Below are 19,822 nucleotides of genomic sequence, written 5' to 3' on the forward strand. Positions count from 1 at the left end.
ATCTCTCTCCTGGCCCCTTACACTAAGTTCAAATTTGTCCTGCTAGGTGACCTAAACTGGAACATGCTTAAACCACCAGTCCTAAAGCGATGGGACTCCCTAAATCTTTCTCAGATTATTACCAATCCCACAAGGTATGACTCCAAACACACAGAAAAGGCTACTCTTCTTGAGGTTTTCCTCACAAATAATCCTAATAGCGATCAGTCTGGTGTTTTCTGTAATGACCTTAGTGATCACTGTTTTACAGCCTGTGTTCGAAATGGCTGCTCAGTGAAACGACCTGTCCTGATTTGTCATAGACGCTTGCTAAAAAACTTTAATGAGTAAGCCTTCCTTCATGAACTGGCCTCTGTAAAATGGTATATAATCAGCTTGATCCCCTCTGTCGAAGACGCTTGGACCTTCTTTTTAATATTTTCAGTGGTATTGTTAACAAACGCCCCTTATAAAGAAAATGAGAATTTAAAACAGGTTCAGCCCCTGGTTCGACTGTGATCTTGCAGAGTTACTCCACCTCAAGAGTTGCATTTGGCGAAAGGCTCTGCACACGCATACTCAGGCTGACTGGCTCTCGTTCAGGCAAAGGAGAAATAATTGCACTCATGCTATCCGGAAGGCCAAAGTTAGTTACTTTAAGGAGCAGTTCTCTCTCTGTGGGTCTAACCCCAAGAAGTTCTGGAAAACGGTTAAAGACCTGGAGAATAAACCCTCCTCCTCATAGCTGCCCATGTCCCTTAATGTTGATGATGTGCTTGTTACTGACAAGAAGCACATGGCTGAGCTCTTTAATCACCACTTCATTAAGTCAGGATTCCTTTTTGACTCAGCCATGCCTCCTTGCCCATCCAACATTTCCTCATCTCCCACCCCTTTTAATGCGACTTAGACCCTTTCTTCTTTAAGGTTGCTGCCCCTATCATCGCCAAGCCTATCTCCAACCTTTTTAACCTGTCTCTCCATTGCTTGGAAGGCAGCCACGGTTCGTCCTTTATTTAAATGGGGAGATCAAGCTGATCCTAACTGTTATAGGCCTATTTCTATTTTGCCCTGTTTATCAAAAGTGTTGGAAACACATGTCAATAATCAACTGACTAGCCTTCTTTATCTAAAGTATTCTCTCTGGGATTCAATCTGGTTTCCGCTTAGGTTATGGATGTGTCACTGCAACCTTAAAGGTCCTCAATGATGTCGCCATTGCCCTTGATTCTAAGCGATGTTGTGCTGCTATTTTTATTGACTTGGCCAAAGCTTTTTATGCGGTAGACCATTCCATTCTGGTGGGCCGGCTAAGGAATATTGGTGTCTCTGATGGGTCTTTGGCCTGGTTTGCTAACTACATCTCTCAAAGAGTGCAGTGTATAAAGTCAGAAAATCTGCTGTCTCAGCCACTGCCTGTCACCAAGGGAGTACCCCAAGGCTCAATCCTAGGCCCCACGCTCTTCTCAATTTACATCAACAACTTAGCTCAGGCAGTAGGAAGCTCTCTCATCCACTTATATGCAGATGATACAGTCTTATACTCAGCTGGCCCCTGCCCGGATGTGTGTTAAATGCTCTACAACAAAGCTCTCTTAGTGTCCAACAACCTTTTCTACCCTTAACCTTGTTCTGAACACCTCCAAAACAAAGTTTATGTGGTTTGGTAAGAAGAATGCCCCTCTCCCCACAGGTGTGATTACTACCGCTGAGGGTTTAGAGCTAGAGGTAGTTCCCTCATATAAGTACTTGGGAGTATGGCTAGACGGTACACTGTCCTTCTCTCAGCACATATCAAAGCTGCAGGCTAAAGTTAAATCTAGACTTGGTTTCCTCTATCGTAATCGCTCCTCTTTCACCCCAGCTGCCCCAGCTGCCAAACTAACCCTGATTCAGATGACCATCCTATCCATGCTAGGTTATGGTGACATAATTTATAGATCGGGAGGTAAAGGTGCTCTCGAGTGGATAGATGTTCTTTACCATTCAGCCATTAGATTTGCCACCAATGCTCCTCATAGGACATATCACTACACTCTATACTCTGTAAACTGGTCATCTCTGTATACCCGTCGCAAGACCCACTGGTTGATGCTTATTTATAAAACCCTCTTAGGCCTCACTCCCCACTATCTGAGGTATCTACTGCAACCCTCATCCTCCACATACAACACCCGTTTTGCCAATCACATTCTGTTAAAGGTCCCCAAAGCACACACATCCCTGGGTCGCTTGTCTTTTCAGTTCGCTGCACCTAGCGACTGGAATGAGCTGCAACAAACACTCAAACTGGACAGTTTTATCTCAATCTCTTCATTCAATCATGGACACTCTAACTGAGAGTTGTGGCTGCTTTGCGTGATGTATTGTTGTCTCTACCTTCTAGCCCTTTGTGCTGTTGTCTGTGCCAATAATGTTTGTACCATGTTTTGTGCTGCTACCATGTTGTGTTGCTACCATGTTATTGTCATGTTGTGTTGCTACCATGCTGCATTGTCATGTGTTGCTGCCTTGCTATGTTGTTGTCTTAGGTCTCTCTCTATGTAGTTTTGTGTTGTCTGTCTTGTCGTGATGTGTGTTTTGTCCTCCATTTATGTTTTTTAATTTTTTTAATGTATTTTCTTTATATATATATATATTTACATATTTATCTTTATTTTTTATATTTTAATGTTTTTTAAATTTAAATTAATTTTATCCCAGTTCCCGTCCCCGCAGGAGGTCTTTTGCCTTTTGGTAGGCCGTCAATGCAAATAAGAATTTGTTCTTAACTGACTTGCCTAGTTAAAACCTTTTACGGCTGCGGTCCCTGTACAGGGACCAAAATCAGCGGAAATTTCAGAGCGCCAACTGTAGTACTCAATAAAACTCAGGCAACTTTCATTAAAACACACATGCAAGGTACTCAATTAAAGCTACACTCGTTGTGAATCTAGCCAACATGTCAGATTTGTAAAATGCTTTTCGGCGAAAGCATGAGAAGCTATTATCTGATAGCATGCACCCCCCCGAAATACCTGAACGAGACCTAAAAAAAATAATTAGCGGTAGCCGGCGCTACACAAAACGCAGAAATAAAATATAAAACATTCATTACCTTTGACGAGCTTCTTTGTTGGCACTCCTATATGTCCCATAAACATCACAATTGGGTCTTTTTCCCGATTAAATCCGTCATTGTATACCCAAAATGTCCATTTATGAAGGCCGTCTGATCCAGGAAAATTCACCTTTACGAGACGCAACGTCATTTTTTTAAATTAAAAAAGTTGCCTATAAACTTTTACAAATCACTTCAAACTACTTTTGTAAACCAACTTTAGGTATTAATAAACGTTAATAATCGATAAAATTGATCACGGGGCGATCTGTATTCGATAGCAGCAAGTCTTGAAATCATCGTCCATTTTTTTCACTTTCATAACTTCCTCGGTGTACCCCAAGACAGGAAGTGCCTATACGTCATCCCACCAAGGATAAACATGCAATGAAATGCCAGTACTGGCGACATCGTGTGGAAGCTGTAGGCATTGTAAACGGGACTCTATCTATTTTCTCTTGCCATAGACAATACATAGACTGGCGGATGAATATTTATTTTGTGTTTTTGGTGAACAGTTTTCCTTGGGATTTTTACTCCTAAACACGTTCTGTTATAGCCACAGACATGATTTAACCCGTTTTAGAGACTTCAGAGTGTTTTCTATACACACATACTTATCATATGCATATACTATATTCCTGGCATGAGTAGCAGGACGTTGAAATGTTGTGCGATTTTTAACAAAAAGCTGCGAAAATTCGCAGCATCCCTGACAGGTTTTAAATAAAGGTAAAAAATATATATAAATATAATAAATAAATAAACATGTCTGGGGTTTCACATGGGGTTTTGTAATGTTTTGTGTGGATTCCCCAGTAACTGTCTGTCTTTGTTGTTGTGTTTCAGAGAGAACCAGTATGCTGTCATCCTTCATCAGCCCTATGAAGATTAGAGATAGTGGGACAACAACATCAAAAGACAATGGAGACACTTCAAGTAATTGATTCCTGTATTTCCCTTTCCATGCTATTCACTCACACCACATTTCAATCAGAGTAGCACACCAGCAATTTATCAGTTTATACTTTCAATTTACACCTTTTGCTAAGCTTTCCCATTTCGGTAGTTTGGCCTTTTCTTAAAAATCTCATCAACATAATGTGAAACTTAATAGTGGTTTCCTCAACTATGTTTGTTCTTGTCTTAATTGGGGAACAGATAGCAGCAGCGGTGAGGTGAAGGAGAATCGTCATAGCACAAACCAAGTGGACTATTCAACCATACGACAACCTGCACATCATCAACCAGCTCTTTACACTGACATCTCCAGAGAGCTCCCCAGGACTACTGCTCTAAAGAGGAAGCAGCCATTGGTGGAAGGAAAAGACAGTCTTCTCTATGAACTCCAGTTGATCTGTAAGAGGACGGCCCATTGCTTTACATCAGATAGCGCCACGACTCCATCTGCACTGTCGGTTGAGGGAGGAGCATCACGCGGGATTGACGCAACCTGCCGGAAGACAATGAGGACTTCCTGGTCTGTCACAAAGAAGAACGCCCTGGTGCAGTTGAACGAGCTGAGACCAGGTCTACAGTATGAGATAGCATCCTGGACAGGGCCAGTTCACGCCCCTGTGTTCGCTGTAGGAGTAGAGGTGAACGGTCTCAGGTTCGAGGGCCGAGGCCCCACCAAGAAGAAGGCTAAGATGAGAGCAGCAGAGATGGCTCTTAGGTCCTTCATCCAGTTTCCCAATGCCCCTCAGGCTCACATCACCATGGGAAACCTCAACTTTATCAACACCACAGCACCAGCAGACTTCACCTCAGACCAGGCCGTTCTCATCCCTGACACGCTCTTCAAGGAGTTTGAGCCAGAAGCAAACGAAGACCAATTCCTTTACCACAGGACAGACGGAAAGGAGTTGCAATTTGAGGAGCCACCAGCGCAGGGAGATACACAACTCCTATACCACAGCCACAGGACAGGGGGAAAGGGACAGGAGTTGCTCTCCAGCATTTGTAACCACGGGAGACTAGTATGCCTGACCCTTGACCTGATGTCCTCAGCCAATCAGAAGAGGCAGAGGATCGGTTCCTCCATTGTTGAGGAGCTGAGGCCTGTGGCTCTGCTCAATGAGTTAAGGCCAGGCCTGAGGTACGTCTGCCTGATGGAGAGAGTGCGGGGCAGGCCGATCAGGAGCTTTGTGATGGCAGTGAGGGTGGATGGAAGGATATTTGAGGGCTGTGGGCGCAGTAAGAGACTGGCTCAAGCCCGGGTAGCTACCTCAGCCCTACAGGACCTGTTTAACATCAGTCTGGGGCCTGAGACTAGCATCAGTCGTACTGCCAGCTGGGCCAAGAGCTCTCAGCTACCTCAGGTGGGTACCTTACCTTCACTGACTTACTGTATGAGTTCTGAGTTTAACCATATTCCTAACTCTGTTTTGTCTAGCTATGGGGGAGAATTCTTCAATCTCAATTAATTTTTAATTAATTAATTTTGCAATCAGTACCAAGCCTTGCTTGCTGTTCAATGTCTCTCCTAAAACAATGACAATGTTGAGATGCAGTGTTTCAATTTGCTGTAATTTGGATATAACAATCACAGTGCATCATGTTTTTGATTCCTCCATTTCATTCACATCCTCATTGAAGTGCCCAGGTCGAACAGGGTTATTGAACATGCCCCGTCCATTGCCTCTGTAGCTGCAGCATTACCATCCATCCTATCTTCTAAATGGTCATACTGAATATATCTAAGAGGTGCTCAGACTGCCACCAAATGGAGTGTATCGTATCAATATGCATTTCATGTCCAGGAGCCTCAGGACTAAACGCTATCCTGGCTTGCATGCCCAACCACAGCAGCTTCACAACCCTGTTATGTCTGTCTGGCCTCAGAAAATCTGCTCTTCATCTTTTGCCATACTTTAGAACAGTAGTATTCAGACTTTTTTAATGGGGGCCAAAACTATTTTTGCCCGATGTTCTGAGGGCCAAATATTTTTACCAATAATTTCTTGTGACCCCACACCAAACCTTAAAATCGTTCAATTGCGGAACTCCCGGGTGGGGCAGTGGTTAAGGGCGCTCTGGGTTCGCGCCCAGGCTCTGTCGTAACCGGCCGCGACCGGGAGGTCCGTGGGGCGACGCACAATTGGCCTAGCGTCGTCCGGGTTAGGGAGGGTTTGGCCGGTAGGGAAATCCTTGTCTCATCGCGCACCAGCGACTCCTGTGGCGGGCTGGGCGCAGTGCGCGCGAACCAAGGTTGCCAGTTGCACTGTGTTTCCTGGCGCTTTGTTAAGAAGCAGTGCGGCTTGGTTGGGTTGTGTATCGGAGGACGCATGACTTTCAACCTTCGTCTCTCCCGAGCCCGTATGGGAGTTGTAGCGACGAGACAAGATAGTAGCTACTAAAACAATTGGATACCACGAAAAAGGGGTCAAATTAAAAAATAATAATAATAATAAATCGTTCAATTGCAACAAATAACATTCATTGCATTCTTATAAAAATGAAAAGAAACCAATAAATACATTTACTTAACAAACATTTTTTCTTTTCAAATGAGCTTTTCCAAAAACGTTTGAATAATCTGTACTCTTCTTTTTTTCCCTCCAAAAAATATGTTTTTTATATCTGCTTTAGTCTCACATTGAAGTGTTTTATTTTCAGGACAACCAGGGTTCAAGTAGAAGGCAATTGGACATTAACAGCTTTATTCATGAGTTGTATTGACAAGTGGCAATTAAAAAAAGGTCTGCCAAGCAAAAACCTGCAAAAAAAATACTTATAAGGAGGCCACAAGTACATAAATTGTTTGCTCAGTGACAGCTGTGTGGATTTGGAGTTTGTTATAGCAACTGTGTGAACTTATTACAGTATTATAGACACAAATCCTGGGATTTCCTATGACCTTCTATGTAGAAGAACCCCTTACCTTCTACATTTGACATTTTAGTCAATTAGCTTATCCAGAGCGAATTACAATTAGTGCATTCTTGTTAAGATAGCTAGGTGAGACGACAACATATCTCAATCGTGTCAAGTACATTTTCCCTCAACAAAGTATTTATCAGCAAAATCAGTGCTTGTCGGGGGCGCCGGGAGAGTTATTTAAGATACTCTTCAAAGAGTACCATCTAGTGACTCTTGTGTGGCTTGTGATAGTGCAAAACAGGTGTCCCCGTGAGAGATGGATCACAAGAGGTTGTAGCTCAAACCGTTCGGACTTTCCATACATTTTTGTGGGATCCGCCATTGTCTCACAAACACCCCTCTGGCTCAGCCCCTGTTAATCACACAGACGAGTGGTTGGTATCAGCGTATTCAGAATAAATAGGCAAATCCAATGCAACAACCCAGGAGTAAAACCCACAATGTTTCAAAGGGGTTAGAAGTCCAAAATTCGCCGATGTCACAGTGAGACTGTAGGGTGAACATTATCATCGCAGCATATTGGTGATCAAGGAGGAGCCCCAAACTGAAGGAGATGAAATTAAGAGGAGGTGTGAAGAGCATATTAATAACTATTTAATACGCTCATTACGCATCATTGCGCATGACCTTGTCCCATCGCCATTTAGACAATATTCTTTCCCCTTTCTAGTCATCTCTCCAAGCTTGATATCAGGGCACGGGTGGGATGATAACTTCAATGATCATGTATCATATATATTATATCAATTTAGTGGATGAGTTAGCCTTTTTTTAAATTATTAACTACTAAATATTGTCAATATAGTCTCATCATTCCCAGATATACTCTCAATATAATGCTAATCTAATATTGTATGTCTCAGGGAGAGTTGACAGAGAAGAAACTTCTGTCAGAGTCATTGAAAGCACTGCCACAGTGTGCTTCCCAAATGACACACTATTTCCTATGTAATGCACTACTTTTGACCAAAACCCATATGGGACGCAGGCTTGCGGCACGTCCACCACACCTGATGACGCATGGCAACTATTATCTGGTTGTTTTGGTGACTGTGATATTGACTTAACAACTAGCGGGCAAACGTTTGTTTGCTCTACTGTCTGTTTATGTAGATGTGAATACAGCTGTTATCTTGACCATTGCCTGCTTGAGTAGTTAGTCATCCGATAACGTATGTGATTGCAGTGCTTTGCAGAGTCAATCTTCCACTTGGTGAGAGAGAAACACAGTCAGCTAGACTGTTACTGCCCTGCCTCCCACAGCCGTCACAAAGTACTGGCAGGCATCGTAATGACCAGAGGTAGGCGATGGACTCCGTCCAAACGGAACCCTATTCCCTGTACGTATATTAGTACTCTACTTTTAACCAGCTCGGGTCAAGTATTGCATTATATAGGGAACAGGGTGCCGTTTGGAAGGCAACCATAATTACACTTTTCATTGACATTTCAATATTTTACAAGTCAAAATGAAAGAGAAATGGTGGATCTCTCTTTAATACAACTGTAGATACAAGCATCAAAATGTATGATACGTCGTAAATGATTCAAATGCCTTTGAATTACAGGCCTTTATAGGCCTGCATGTGTCATTCCCACATCAACAGTATGCCAGTCAACTGAGAGTGTATATTAGTGACTTCAGTTGAAGCCAGCATGGTTTGGTTATTCGCAAACCTGAACATCTAGGAAACTCTCATTAGACAGTAGAGCTCCTTGGATCTTACAGAATAACTAAGATGAGAGAGTGGGCAAAACCATAGAATTACAAGGAGTTCTATTCATTCTATTGCTATGGGCACAGGTATATCACAGGTATTGCCGTCCCAAAAGGCAGTGAATCCAATAGGAATCCCTCCCAGACTTTCATTCATATAGAATACCTCACAAGAAAATAAGCAGTTGCTCAGCTTGCTCAGCAACACAAGATGCAACTTTATACCATCACCATTGATGAGATAAGACAGTCATTACATTCTTTGCAAATATTTCATGAGGTGCTGTGGTAAGACAACAACATAGCTGTTGTGTCTTACCTGGTTAAATAAAGGTTAAATAAATACATCAAATAGTAGGATACTGGTGTGTTATATTCTGTCCCATTAGTCATTTCTTACTCAGAATAATTTATTTAGCCATCTTAGTCTATTACAGTGAAATTTTAATTTTGGGCTCCCGAGGGAAGCAGCGGTCTAAGGCCCAGCATCTCCGTGCTAGTGGCGTCACTACAGACCCCGGTTCAATCCCAGGCTGTATCACAACCAGCCGTGATCGGGAGTCCCATAGGGTGGTGCACAATTGGCCCAGTGTCGGGTTAGGGGAAGGTTTGACCAGGGTAGGACGTCATTGTAAAATAAGAATTGGTTCTTAACTGACTTGTCTAGTTAAATAAAGGATAAATAAAAAATGTAATTAGATGAAGTTGTTTGTAAGGACATTTCCTGTTTGAGGCCAAATTACTGTAACTGATATCCCAAAAGACAAGCGTTGGCATGCACCCTATTCTATTCCCTATGCAGTGCACTACTTTTGGCCAGGACCCATGGGCTCCAAAGTAGTAATTTAAAAAAGGCATTATATAGGGAATAGGGTACCATTTGGGATACGGGCAACACTCTCAAATCTGTTGTATAAGTGTACTGTGCAGTTTTGTTTGATGTTGGTTAGTAAGAAACATTGTGTATTGTTCCCTGCCCAGGTTTTGACGTTAGGCGAGGCCAGGTGGTGTCTCTGGGGACAGGGACCAAGTGTTTCAGTGGAGTGTGTGTCAGTGACCAGGGATGGACGGTTAATGACTGCCATGCTGAGGTCATCACAAGGAGAGCTTTCCTCCGCTTTCTCTACACCCAACTGGAGCTCTTTCTCTGGTAATATACTGTATATTATAAACTGGGTGGTTTGTGCCCTGAATGCTGATTGGATGACAGCCATGGCATATCAGACCATATACCACGGGTATGACAAAACATTTCTATTTACTGATCTAATTACATTGGTAACCAGTTTATAATAGCAATAAGGCGCCTTGGGGGTTTGTGATATATGGCCAATATACCACGGCTAAGGGCTGTGTCCAGGCAATCCGTGTTGCGTAATATGTAAGAACAGCCCTTAGCCGTTGTATATTGGCCATATACCACACTCCTCGGCCCTTATTGCTTAATAATATACTATATACTGTACTGTAATATACTGTATATATACTGCATCTTTACACAAGGGAATGCATCCCAAATGGTACCATATTTCCTATATAGTGCACTACTTTTGAACAGGTTTCTGTGCTCTGGTAAAAATTTGTGCACTATAAAGGGAATAGGGTGCCATTTGGGACAAGGCCTCAACCGTGAGGACGAAGTTGAAGAATCTTTGCTTGTATACTTTTACATTGAAGTTGCAAGTGAAACATTTTATATCAGCTGTTACCTATCTGCACTGATATTTTGGTTCCATTTTAAAAAGAGCCACTTGTAAATGTTATTTTATGCCCGTTCCCCATCACTCAAGAATCAATTTTGATTCTTGATTAACACATCGTACTAAAAGCCTTGAATAACTAAACGTGTTCCCATCAACGTCAAGTGCACAAGGATGATTGAAGTATAGAAATGTTTAACATAAAACACCCTTTTCATCTCAAAATACACTACATGACCAAAAGCATGTGGACACCTACTCGTCGAACATCTCATTCCAAAATCATGGGCATTAATATGGAGTTGGAGTTTGCTGCTATAACAGCCTCCCCTCTTCTGGTAAGGCTTTCCACTAGATGTTGGAACATTGCTGCATGGACTTGCAGCAACTGATGTTGTACAATTAGGCCTGTTTCGCAGTCGGCATTTCAATTCATCCCAAAGGTTTTCGATGGGGTTGAGGTCAGGGCTCTGTGCAGGCCAGTCAAGTTCTTCCACACAGATATCGACAAACCATTTCTGTATTAACCTTGCTTGGGCACAGGGACATTGTCATGCTGAAACAGGAAAGGCCTTCCCCAAACTGTTGCCACAAAGTTGGAAGCACAAAATGGTGTAGAATGTCATTGTATGCTGTAGTGTTAAGATTTCCCATCACTGGAACGAAGGGGCCTAGCCCAAACCATGAAAAACAACCCCAGACCATTATTCTTCCTCCACCAAACTTTACAGTTGGCACTATGAATCGAGGCAGGTGGCGTTCTCCTGGCATCCAACAAACCCAGATTCGTCCGTCGGAATGCCAGATGGTTAAGCGTGATTCATCACTCCAGAAAACACACTTCCACAAACCCATTTCATGAAGCTCCCGACTAACAGTTCTATTGCTGACGTTACTTCCAGAGGTAGTTTGGAACTTGGTAGTGAGTGTTGCATCCAAGGACAGATCATTTTTACTCGCTACATGCTTCAGCACTCTGCGGTCCTGTTCTGTGAAGCTGTGTGGCCTACCACTTCGCGGCTGAGCCGTTGTTGCTCCTAGACGTTTCCACTTCACAGTAACAACACTTGCAGTTGACCGGAGCAGCTCTAGCAGGGTGGAAATTTGACGAACTGACTTGTTGGAGAGCAGAGAGGTACAAGTACTGTTGGACTGTGCCACATTGAAAGTCACTGAGCTCTTCAGTAAGGCCATTCTACTGGCAATGTTTGTCTATGGAGATTGCATGGGTGTTTTTGATTTTATACACTTGTCAGCAACGGTAGTGTCTGAAATAACCGAATCCACTCATTTGAAGGTTTGTCCACATACTTTTGTGTATGTAGTGTAGATGTTTCTGGGTGATTAGGCAACACGTGACAATTTATTTGAAAGTTCATACTCAGAATGATCAGAACAACATAATTTTCTTTATTAGTAACCGGCCAGACAGTTTGGAGCAGTCCATCTTTGTGCGAGACAAAGAGTCTGGGTACAGACTGAGAGATGGTATTCTGTTCCATATGTATGTGAGCTCATCGCCCTGTGGGGACGCACGCCTCAATTGCCCCTACGAGGTAACAGCTACACGTAAGAAATGTCAACATTTTTATTTCAATTTATATCATTCATACTCGCAGTCGACAAGACTGAATTAAGCAGAATCTACAGTTACATTAAACCAAGGTTTTAAAATGCTCTACTTTAAAAGGATTTGCCTGTACTGTGGTTCGTAGAGCAGGTTTGCATTTGTTGGTGCTGCATCAGTTGTCTACTCCCTCAGACCACAGCTGGCACAGATTTGTAAGGAAGTTACGCTGCCATCTGAGGATGAAGATGGAAGGCGGTGAGGGTACACTTCCTGTCAGCGTACGGAGAGCCAATCAGAAATGGGACAGGGGGTTGCCGAGGGAACCTCCGGTCACCATGTCCTGCACAGATAAAATGGCCAGGTGAGCACCAGCTAGACAGTGACGACTTTCACTGAGTCACAAACGTATAACATACTGAACAAAGGGGGCTTGTCTCTCTCTCTTTGTTCCAATGGTAATGTTCCAGGCTTGTGTCTCAAATGGAACCCTTTTCCCTATATAGTGCACTAACTTTGACCAGGACCCAGTGGCTCTGGTCAAAAGTAGTGCACAGTATAGGGAACAGGGTGCCATTTGGGACGCAGATCCTAGTCCTGCTTGATCTCTAGCCTTATTGCTTGTATCTCCAGGTGGAATGTTCTAGGTCTCCAGGGCTCTCTCCTGTCTCACCTGGTGGAGCCAGTGTACCTCCACAGCCTCACTGTGGGCAGCCTGTGCCACACGGGTCACCTGGGAAGGACCATGGCACGACGCATGGGGCACATCAGCCCCACGTCCTCCTCCTATAGACACAACAGGCTACTCCTCGGCTGTAAGTCACCCAGATCTAAGAGATGATAACATGATATGGTTACTTCAGATACAGTATTTAGTCCATTACTTGTCCAGGAGTCATTTGCCAGTAACCCAGGCTTAGAGACCTGACAAAGAGAAATGTTAGGAGGAAGAAAGGTCATGAGGTCATTCTGTTACCTTGCCTGGTGGAGAGGTACGTTGAGGACCACCTGAGCGTGAAGGATAAACACCTTGTTCCTCCAGATGGTCCTCGTGGTCCTGTCTCTTCCACTATGCCTCTGTGCTGGCTCATGATGTGGTATCTGAAGAGTGCATGTTAAGTACGTACCTGTACCTCTCTGCTCTCCTTCCTGACCCCAGTCTGGTCTCTGTGTGGTCTCCAGGCCTCAGCAGCAGTGAGGGTCGGCAGCCAGGGAAGTCCCCCAGGTTCAGTGTGAACTGGAGTGCTGGAGACGGGGAGCTGGAGGTGCTGGATACCTCTACAGGCAGGAGGAAAGGCTCAGGGACACCATCCAGACTCTGCAAGAGATCCCTCTTCACTCGTTGGGAGAGACTACACCACGAGGTTAGTCATGAACAGGGGAGCTATTCAGTATGCTTTACCCAGAACCCGTGGAGGCTGGTGAGAGAAGTACGGCTCATAGTAATAGCTGGAATGGCAAAAATAGAAGGGTATCAAACAGGATTCCGTTCCATTAATTCCGTTCCAGACATTACTGTGAGACTGTCCTCTGAGCCACCAGCCACCACTGCCTGCAACCCACACTGGCAACCCTGAGTCCACACTTTGATACTTCTGTTTTACAATGCCATCCATTGATACTTCCATTATGCTGTAAGCAGAAGCTCTAATGTATGTATTGGAACTAAGGCATGTGGTCTTTCGTATTACTGCAGTGAGGAGAGAGGTATTAACAAACTATTTGCCTACTGCTGACAGTGGAAAAGGCCAAACTTACAATGGAGATGCCATCCATCTTTGTTCAATTGCACTCTGCTGGCTCACCAAGCATTTCTGTCTCCATTTAACACTCCTCATTATGAATATGTTTTTAAAGTACAGTTACATTTCCACTGTGAAATTAAATATGTATGCAGGTGCGTTCCATTGTTCCAAATGTCAGTGGTTCCATTTTGATGACAGTAGAGAGTCATAATTATTTAGAAAAGCATTTGAATAGCAGAAAAGGCTTCCTGCACTCAATATCACATGCAAGAATAAACAGTCATGTACTATACATCCTGGCTGTACTCCATTAAATATGTGTGAGACAGTCAGAGAGAGAGAGAGATGCAGAGACAGAGAAAGAGAGAGAGAGACAGAGAGTCAGAGAGAGAGAGAGTCAGAGAGAGAGAGAGTCAGAGACAGAGAGGCAGAGAGACAGAGAGACAGAGAGACAGAGAGGCAGAGAGACAGAGGCAGAGAGAGAGAGGCAGAGAGAGAGAGGCAGAGAGAGAGAGGCAGAGAGAGAGGCAGAGAGAGAGAGGCAGAGAGAGAGAGGCAGAGAGACAGAGAGACAGAGAGACAGAGAGAGAGAGGCAGAGAGAGAGAGGCAGAGAGAGAGAGGCAGAGACAGAGACAGAGAGGCAGAGAGACAGAGAGGCAGAGAGAGAGACAGACAGAGACAGAGAGAGAGAGGCAGAGAGAGTGAGAGAGAGGCAGAGAGAGAGGCAGAGAGAGTGAGAGAGAGAGGCAGAGAGAGTGAGAGAGAGGCAGAGAGAGAGAGAGAGACAGAGAGAGAGAGAGAGAGAGAGAGTTAGAGAGAATAAAGCAAAGCCCGTGGAATGTTAATTTGTTTGGTGAGATGTAAATGGGGGAAGATAGCCCAGCTGTTGAAGTTTGCAATTTGGGTTGGCTCATTAGTTTTTATTCTGTCTGGGTGGTGTTTTATTAACCCAAGCCTTTCCTATTGTTGCTGTCTCTCTCCTCAGCTGAGCAGGCCAGGACAAGTGTTGGGTGACGAGAAGGCCATAAAGACGTACTGTGGAGCTAAGATGACAGCGGGGGCCTACCAGAGAGCCAAGCAGAAGTTTGTCCTCTCACTGCAGGAGGCAGGCCTGGGCATCTGGAACAGGAAACCACCAGAACAGGAGCACTTCCAGAGCAGCCTGTAAGGGGTTCTTATAGAAGAAGCAATTCCCTCACACACACTCACATGCGCTCTTCCTATCATGGTCACTAAGACCATAGAGGTCCTATAACACAATGTTACCATGATAGGGACAGCACATGTACAGGTAACCCGCCAAAATAATGGAAACATTTGAGTAAATGAAGGATACAAAGTATATTGACAGCCGAGTTAATTAAGCCGTTAATATTCTATAATGCTTAGGGTCATGTATAGAAATGCTGGAGGAGGAAAGCATGGATTAGCAACTAGATTCAGCCGTGGGCGGAACAGGGGGGCGGAACATAATTACAGATAATTTCTAGGTAAATTGACCACAAGAAGCCCAAAACAGATCTATTTGACTAAAACATAGTAATTTCAAACCTTGCTTACATTTTTATACGATCATGTATCTCTCTATTATGCGACGGAATACTTAGAAACACATTTCCCAAATTAGAATCACTTTGGACTGATTTCCTGGTGCTTTTACAGTTTTTTTAATGTCCAACAATGAAAAACCCTAGAGGTCTTCTCGGGTCCAAAAATGTGGACATGGACACGAACGGACAGATCATAAATTATTAAAATCATTTTTAAAAGGGGACCCGAACCTGACAACAATCAGACCCGAGCATAAATGGACCCAACAACACCCAGACCTAGACCTGACCTGTACCCTAACAGTTCCGGATCTAGACCAGACCCCTGATTGGACCAGAGAGATATTTTTTTAAATTTGCAACTAAGTTGCTCTTCTGGTTAACAAATAGGCCTTTATATGTTGGCTAGGCCTTCTGTAAAGTCAATAAACTCACATTATAAGTGTAAAATAAATATGCTATAGGCTATGCAGAGCCATTCGGGTCAACGTGGGTCTATCAGCTGTAGTACCTAGACCCAAACCCGATGACAATCAAAGAGGACCCAAGGGAAAAGTTATAATTCTGGACCGCGGTCGGGTATCAGGTATTTGTTTTCGGGTACACCCATGAAGACCTGTACTATAACCCTATAGGATGACAATGCACAGGGCACGAGTGGTTACTGAATTGTTTGATGAGCATGAAAACAATGTAAACCATATGCCATGGCCATCTCAGTCACCAGATCTCAACCCAATTGAACAATTATGGGAGATTCTGGAGCAGCACCTGAGACAGCGTTTACCACCAGCAAATTATGGCATTTCTTGTGTTGGGGTTTCCTTTATTTTGGCAGTGTGAGGTGAGTGTGTGAGGGAATTTGGCTAGCTAAAGTTCCCTGGATTGCTTCTGTGCACTATTTGCTTATCTATAATGAATTTGTAGTCCTGCTTTCATTCCGCCTCCTCTGTGCAATCATATAACAATAGTAGCCCAAAGATGATCCCATTTCCCCTTTAGTAATCCGTCATCCACACCTGTTGAGTTACTCACTTGAGCTCCCCTTATTTTTGGTGTCTCCTTGCAATGCAAACGACATTTCCTTTCAACCATTCTGTCATGTATTGTCTTGTTCATTTTTTACATTGAATGTTATTAAATAGTTTTGAGAGAAAATTGTCATTGTAGTACTGGGGAGTCAGTAGACTATAGTATGTGACTGGCTATAGTATGTGAAACTGGCCATGAGAAACATGAAAGAGCAGTGACATCTAGTGGCTCAAAGAGTACATTTCAAGTTGACAGTAATTTACTCATTTTATTTTATCTACATTACAATTGCACATATAGACATGTCATATAGCTAATTTAAAATAATTAATGTATTTCCTCTTTCTGCAAGCAACTTTATTGTTAGATATATATTTCTACAGATATATATTTCTACACAAAAGACATCTCTGCACAACACCATCTCACAGACTGAAACGACAATGCAAACAGTAATGTCAAAGTATTTTGTATCAATATCATTGAATGTCAAATGTAAAATAGTCATTACTATTTGTATTAAAAGGCATTAGCATTAGCATTTTTAGAATCCTCCACTTGGTCTTTGCTAGTTTTCCAAATCAAATTGTATTTTTCACATGCGCAGAGTACAACGGGTGTAGACTTAACCGTGCAATGCTTGCTTACGAGCCATTCCCAATGACGCAGAGTAAAAAATACACAAGAATGGATAATAAATACACATAAAATACACAAGAATGGAACTATATTTAGGGAGTACCAGTACCAGATAAATGTGGAGCTACATACAAGGAGTACCAGATAAATGTGGAGCTATATACAGGGAGTACCAGATAAATGTGGAGCTATATACAGGGAGTACCAGTACCAGATCAATGTGGAGCTACATACAGGGAGTACCAGTACCAGATCAATGTGGAGTTACATACAGGGAGTACCAGTACCAGATCAATGTGGAGCTATATACAGGGAGTACCAGTACCAGATCAATGTGGAGCTACATACAGGGAGTACCAGTACCAGATCAATGTGGAGCTACATACAGGGAGTACCAGTACCAGATCAATGTGGAGCTATATACAGGAAGTACCAGTACCAGATCAATGTGGAGCTACATACAGGGAGTACCAGATAAATGTGGAGCTATATACAGGGAGTACCAGTACCAGATCAATGTGGAGCTATATACAGGGAATACCAGATCAATGTGGAGCTACATACAGGGAGTACCAGTACCAGATCAATGTGGAGCTATATACAGGGAGTACCAGATCAATGTGGAGCTACATACAGGGAGTACCAGATAAATGTGGAGCTATATACAGGGAGTACCAGTACCAGATCAATGTGGCCTATATACAGGGAGTACCAGTACCAGATCAATGTGGAGCTATATACAGGGAGTACCAGGTTAATGTGGAGCTATATACAGGGAGTACCAGTACCAGATCAATGTGGAGCTACATACAGGGAGTACCAGTACCAGATCAATGTGGAGCTATATACAGGGAGTACCAGATCAATGTGGAGCTACATACAGGGAGTACCAGATAAATGTGGAGCTATATACAGGGAGTACCAGTACCAGATCAATGTGGCCTATATACAGGGAGTACCAGTACCAGATCAATGTGGAGCTATATACAGGGAGTACCAGATAAATGTGGAGCTATATACAGGGAGTACCAGATCAATGTGGAGCTACATACAGGGAGTACCAGGTCAATGTGGAGCTATATACAGGGAGTACAAGTACCAGATAAATGTGAAGCTATATACAGGTAGTACCAGTACCAGATCAATGTGGAGCTACATACAGGGAGTACCAGATAAATGTGGAGCTATATACAGGGAGTACCAGTACCAGATCAATGTGGAGCTACATACAGGGAGTATCAGGTCAATGTGGAGCTATACAGGGAGCACCAGTACCAGGTCAATGTGGAGCTACATATCAAATAAAATCAACTAAAATGTATTTATATATCCCTTCGTAAATCAGCTGATATCTCAAAGTGCTGTACAGAAACCCAGCCTAAAACCCCAAACAGCAAGCAATGCAGGTGTAGAAGCACGGTGGCTATGAAAAACTCCCTAGAAAGGCCAAAACCTAGGAAGAAACCTAGAGAGGAACCAGGCTATGTGGGGTGGCCAGTCCTCTTCTGGCTGTGCCGGGTGGAGATTATAACAGAACATGGCCAAGATGTTCAAATGTTCATAAATGACCAGCATGGTCAAATAATAATAATCACAGGCAGTACAGTTTTAACTGGAGGTGGACTGGGGACAGCAAGGAGTCATCATGTCAGGTAGTCCTGAGGCATGGTCCTCCGAGAGAGAGAAAGAAAGAGAGAATTAGAGAAAGCATACTTAAATTCACACAGGACACCGGATAGGACAGGAGAAGTTCTCCAGATATAACAAACTGACCCTAGCCCAGACACATAAACTACTGCAGCATAAATACTGGAGGCTGAGACAGGAGGGGTCAGGAGACACTGTGGCCCCATCCGATGACATCCCCGGACAGGGCCAAACAGGAAGGATATAACCCCACCCACTTTGCCAAAGCACAGCCCCCACACCACTAGAGGGATATCTTCAACCACCAACTTACCATCCTGAGACTAGGCTGAGTATAGCCCACAAAGATCTCCGCCACGGCACAACACAAGGGGGGGTGCCAACCCAGACAGAAAGATCACATCAGTGACTCAACCCACTCAAGTGACGTACCCCTTCTAGGGACGGCATGAAAGAGCACTAGTAAGCCAGTGACTCAGCCCCTGTAATAGGGTTAGAGGCAGAGAATCCCAGTGGAAAGAGGGGAACCGGCCAGGCAGAGACAGCAAGGGCGGTTCGTTACTCCAGAGCCTTTCCGTTCACCTTCACACTCCTGGGCCAGACTACACTCAATCATATGACCCACTGAAGAGATGAGTCTTCAGTAAAGACTTAAAGGTTGAGACCGAGTTTGCGTCTCTCACATGGGTAGGCAGACCATTCCATAAAAATGGAGCTCTATGGGAGAAAGCCCTGCCTCCAGCTGTTTGCTTAGAAATTCTAGGGACAATTAGGAGGCCTGCGTCTTGTGACCGTAGCGTATGTGTAGGTATGTACGGCAGGACCAAATCAGAGAGATAGGTAGGAGCAAGCCCATGTAATGCTTTGTAGGTTAGCAGTAAAACCTTGAAATCAGCCCTTGCCTTGACAGGAAGCCAGTGTAGGGAGGCTAGCACTGGAGTAATATGATCTAATTTTTTGGTTCTAGAAGCCATATTTAGCACTAACTGGAGTTTATTTTGTGCTTTATCCGGGTAGCCGGAAAGTAGAGCATTGCAGTAGTCTAACCTAGAAGTGACAAAAGCATGGATTAATTTTCCTGCATCATTTTTGACAAAAAAGTTTCTGATTTTTGCTGTCCTTGAAACAGTCTTGATATGTTCTTCAAAAGAGAGATCAGGGTCCAGAGTAACGCCGAGGTCCTTCAGTTTCAGTTGAGACGACTGTACAACCATTAAGATTAATTGTCAGATTCAACAGAAGATCTCTTTGTTTCTTGGGACA

At 43.6% G+C, this 19,822-nt stretch overlaps 1 protein-coding gene across 1 annotated transcript in view; it reads left to right on the top strand.

Annotated features, from left to right (window-relative positions):
- Positions 1 to 16,718, top strand: part of LOC115114834 (double-stranded RNA-specific editase B2-like) — a 41,613-nt gene extending 24,895 nt beyond the window's left edge. Inside the window, exons 2-10 of the mRNA XM_065013381.1 lie at positions 3,929 to 4,018; positions 4,241 to 5,400; positions 8,148 to 8,262; positions 9,660 to 9,828; positions 11,796 to 11,947; positions 12,141 to 12,309; positions 12,579 to 12,760; positions 13,128 to 13,309; positions 14,677 to 16,718. Coding sequence (XP_064869453.1) covers positions 3,929 to 4,018; positions 4,241 to 5,400; positions 8,148 to 8,262; positions 9,660 to 9,828; positions 11,796 to 11,947; positions 12,141 to 12,309; positions 12,579 to 12,760; positions 13,128 to 13,309; positions 14,677 to 14,859 — 2,402 coding nt within the window. The 3' untranslated portion in view covers positions 14,860 to 16,718. The remainder of the gene's footprint in view (positions 1 to 3,928; positions 4,019 to 4,240; positions 5,401 to 8,147; positions 8,263 to 9,659; positions 9,829 to 11,795; positions 11,948 to 12,140; positions 12,310 to 12,578; positions 12,761 to 13,127; positions 13,310 to 14,676) is intronic.
- Positions 16,719 to 19,822: the final 3,104 nt, after the last annotated feature.

The sequence above is a fragment of the Oncorhynchus nerka genome, linkage group LG9b (genome assembly GCF_034236695.1).
Source record: "Oncorhynchus nerka isolate Pitt River linkage group LG9b, Oner_Uvic_2.0, whole genome shotgun sequence".
In the NCBI taxonomy this organism is placed as follows: Eukaryota; Metazoa; Chordata; class Actinopteri; order Salmoniformes; family Salmonidae; genus Oncorhynchus; species Oncorhynchus nerka.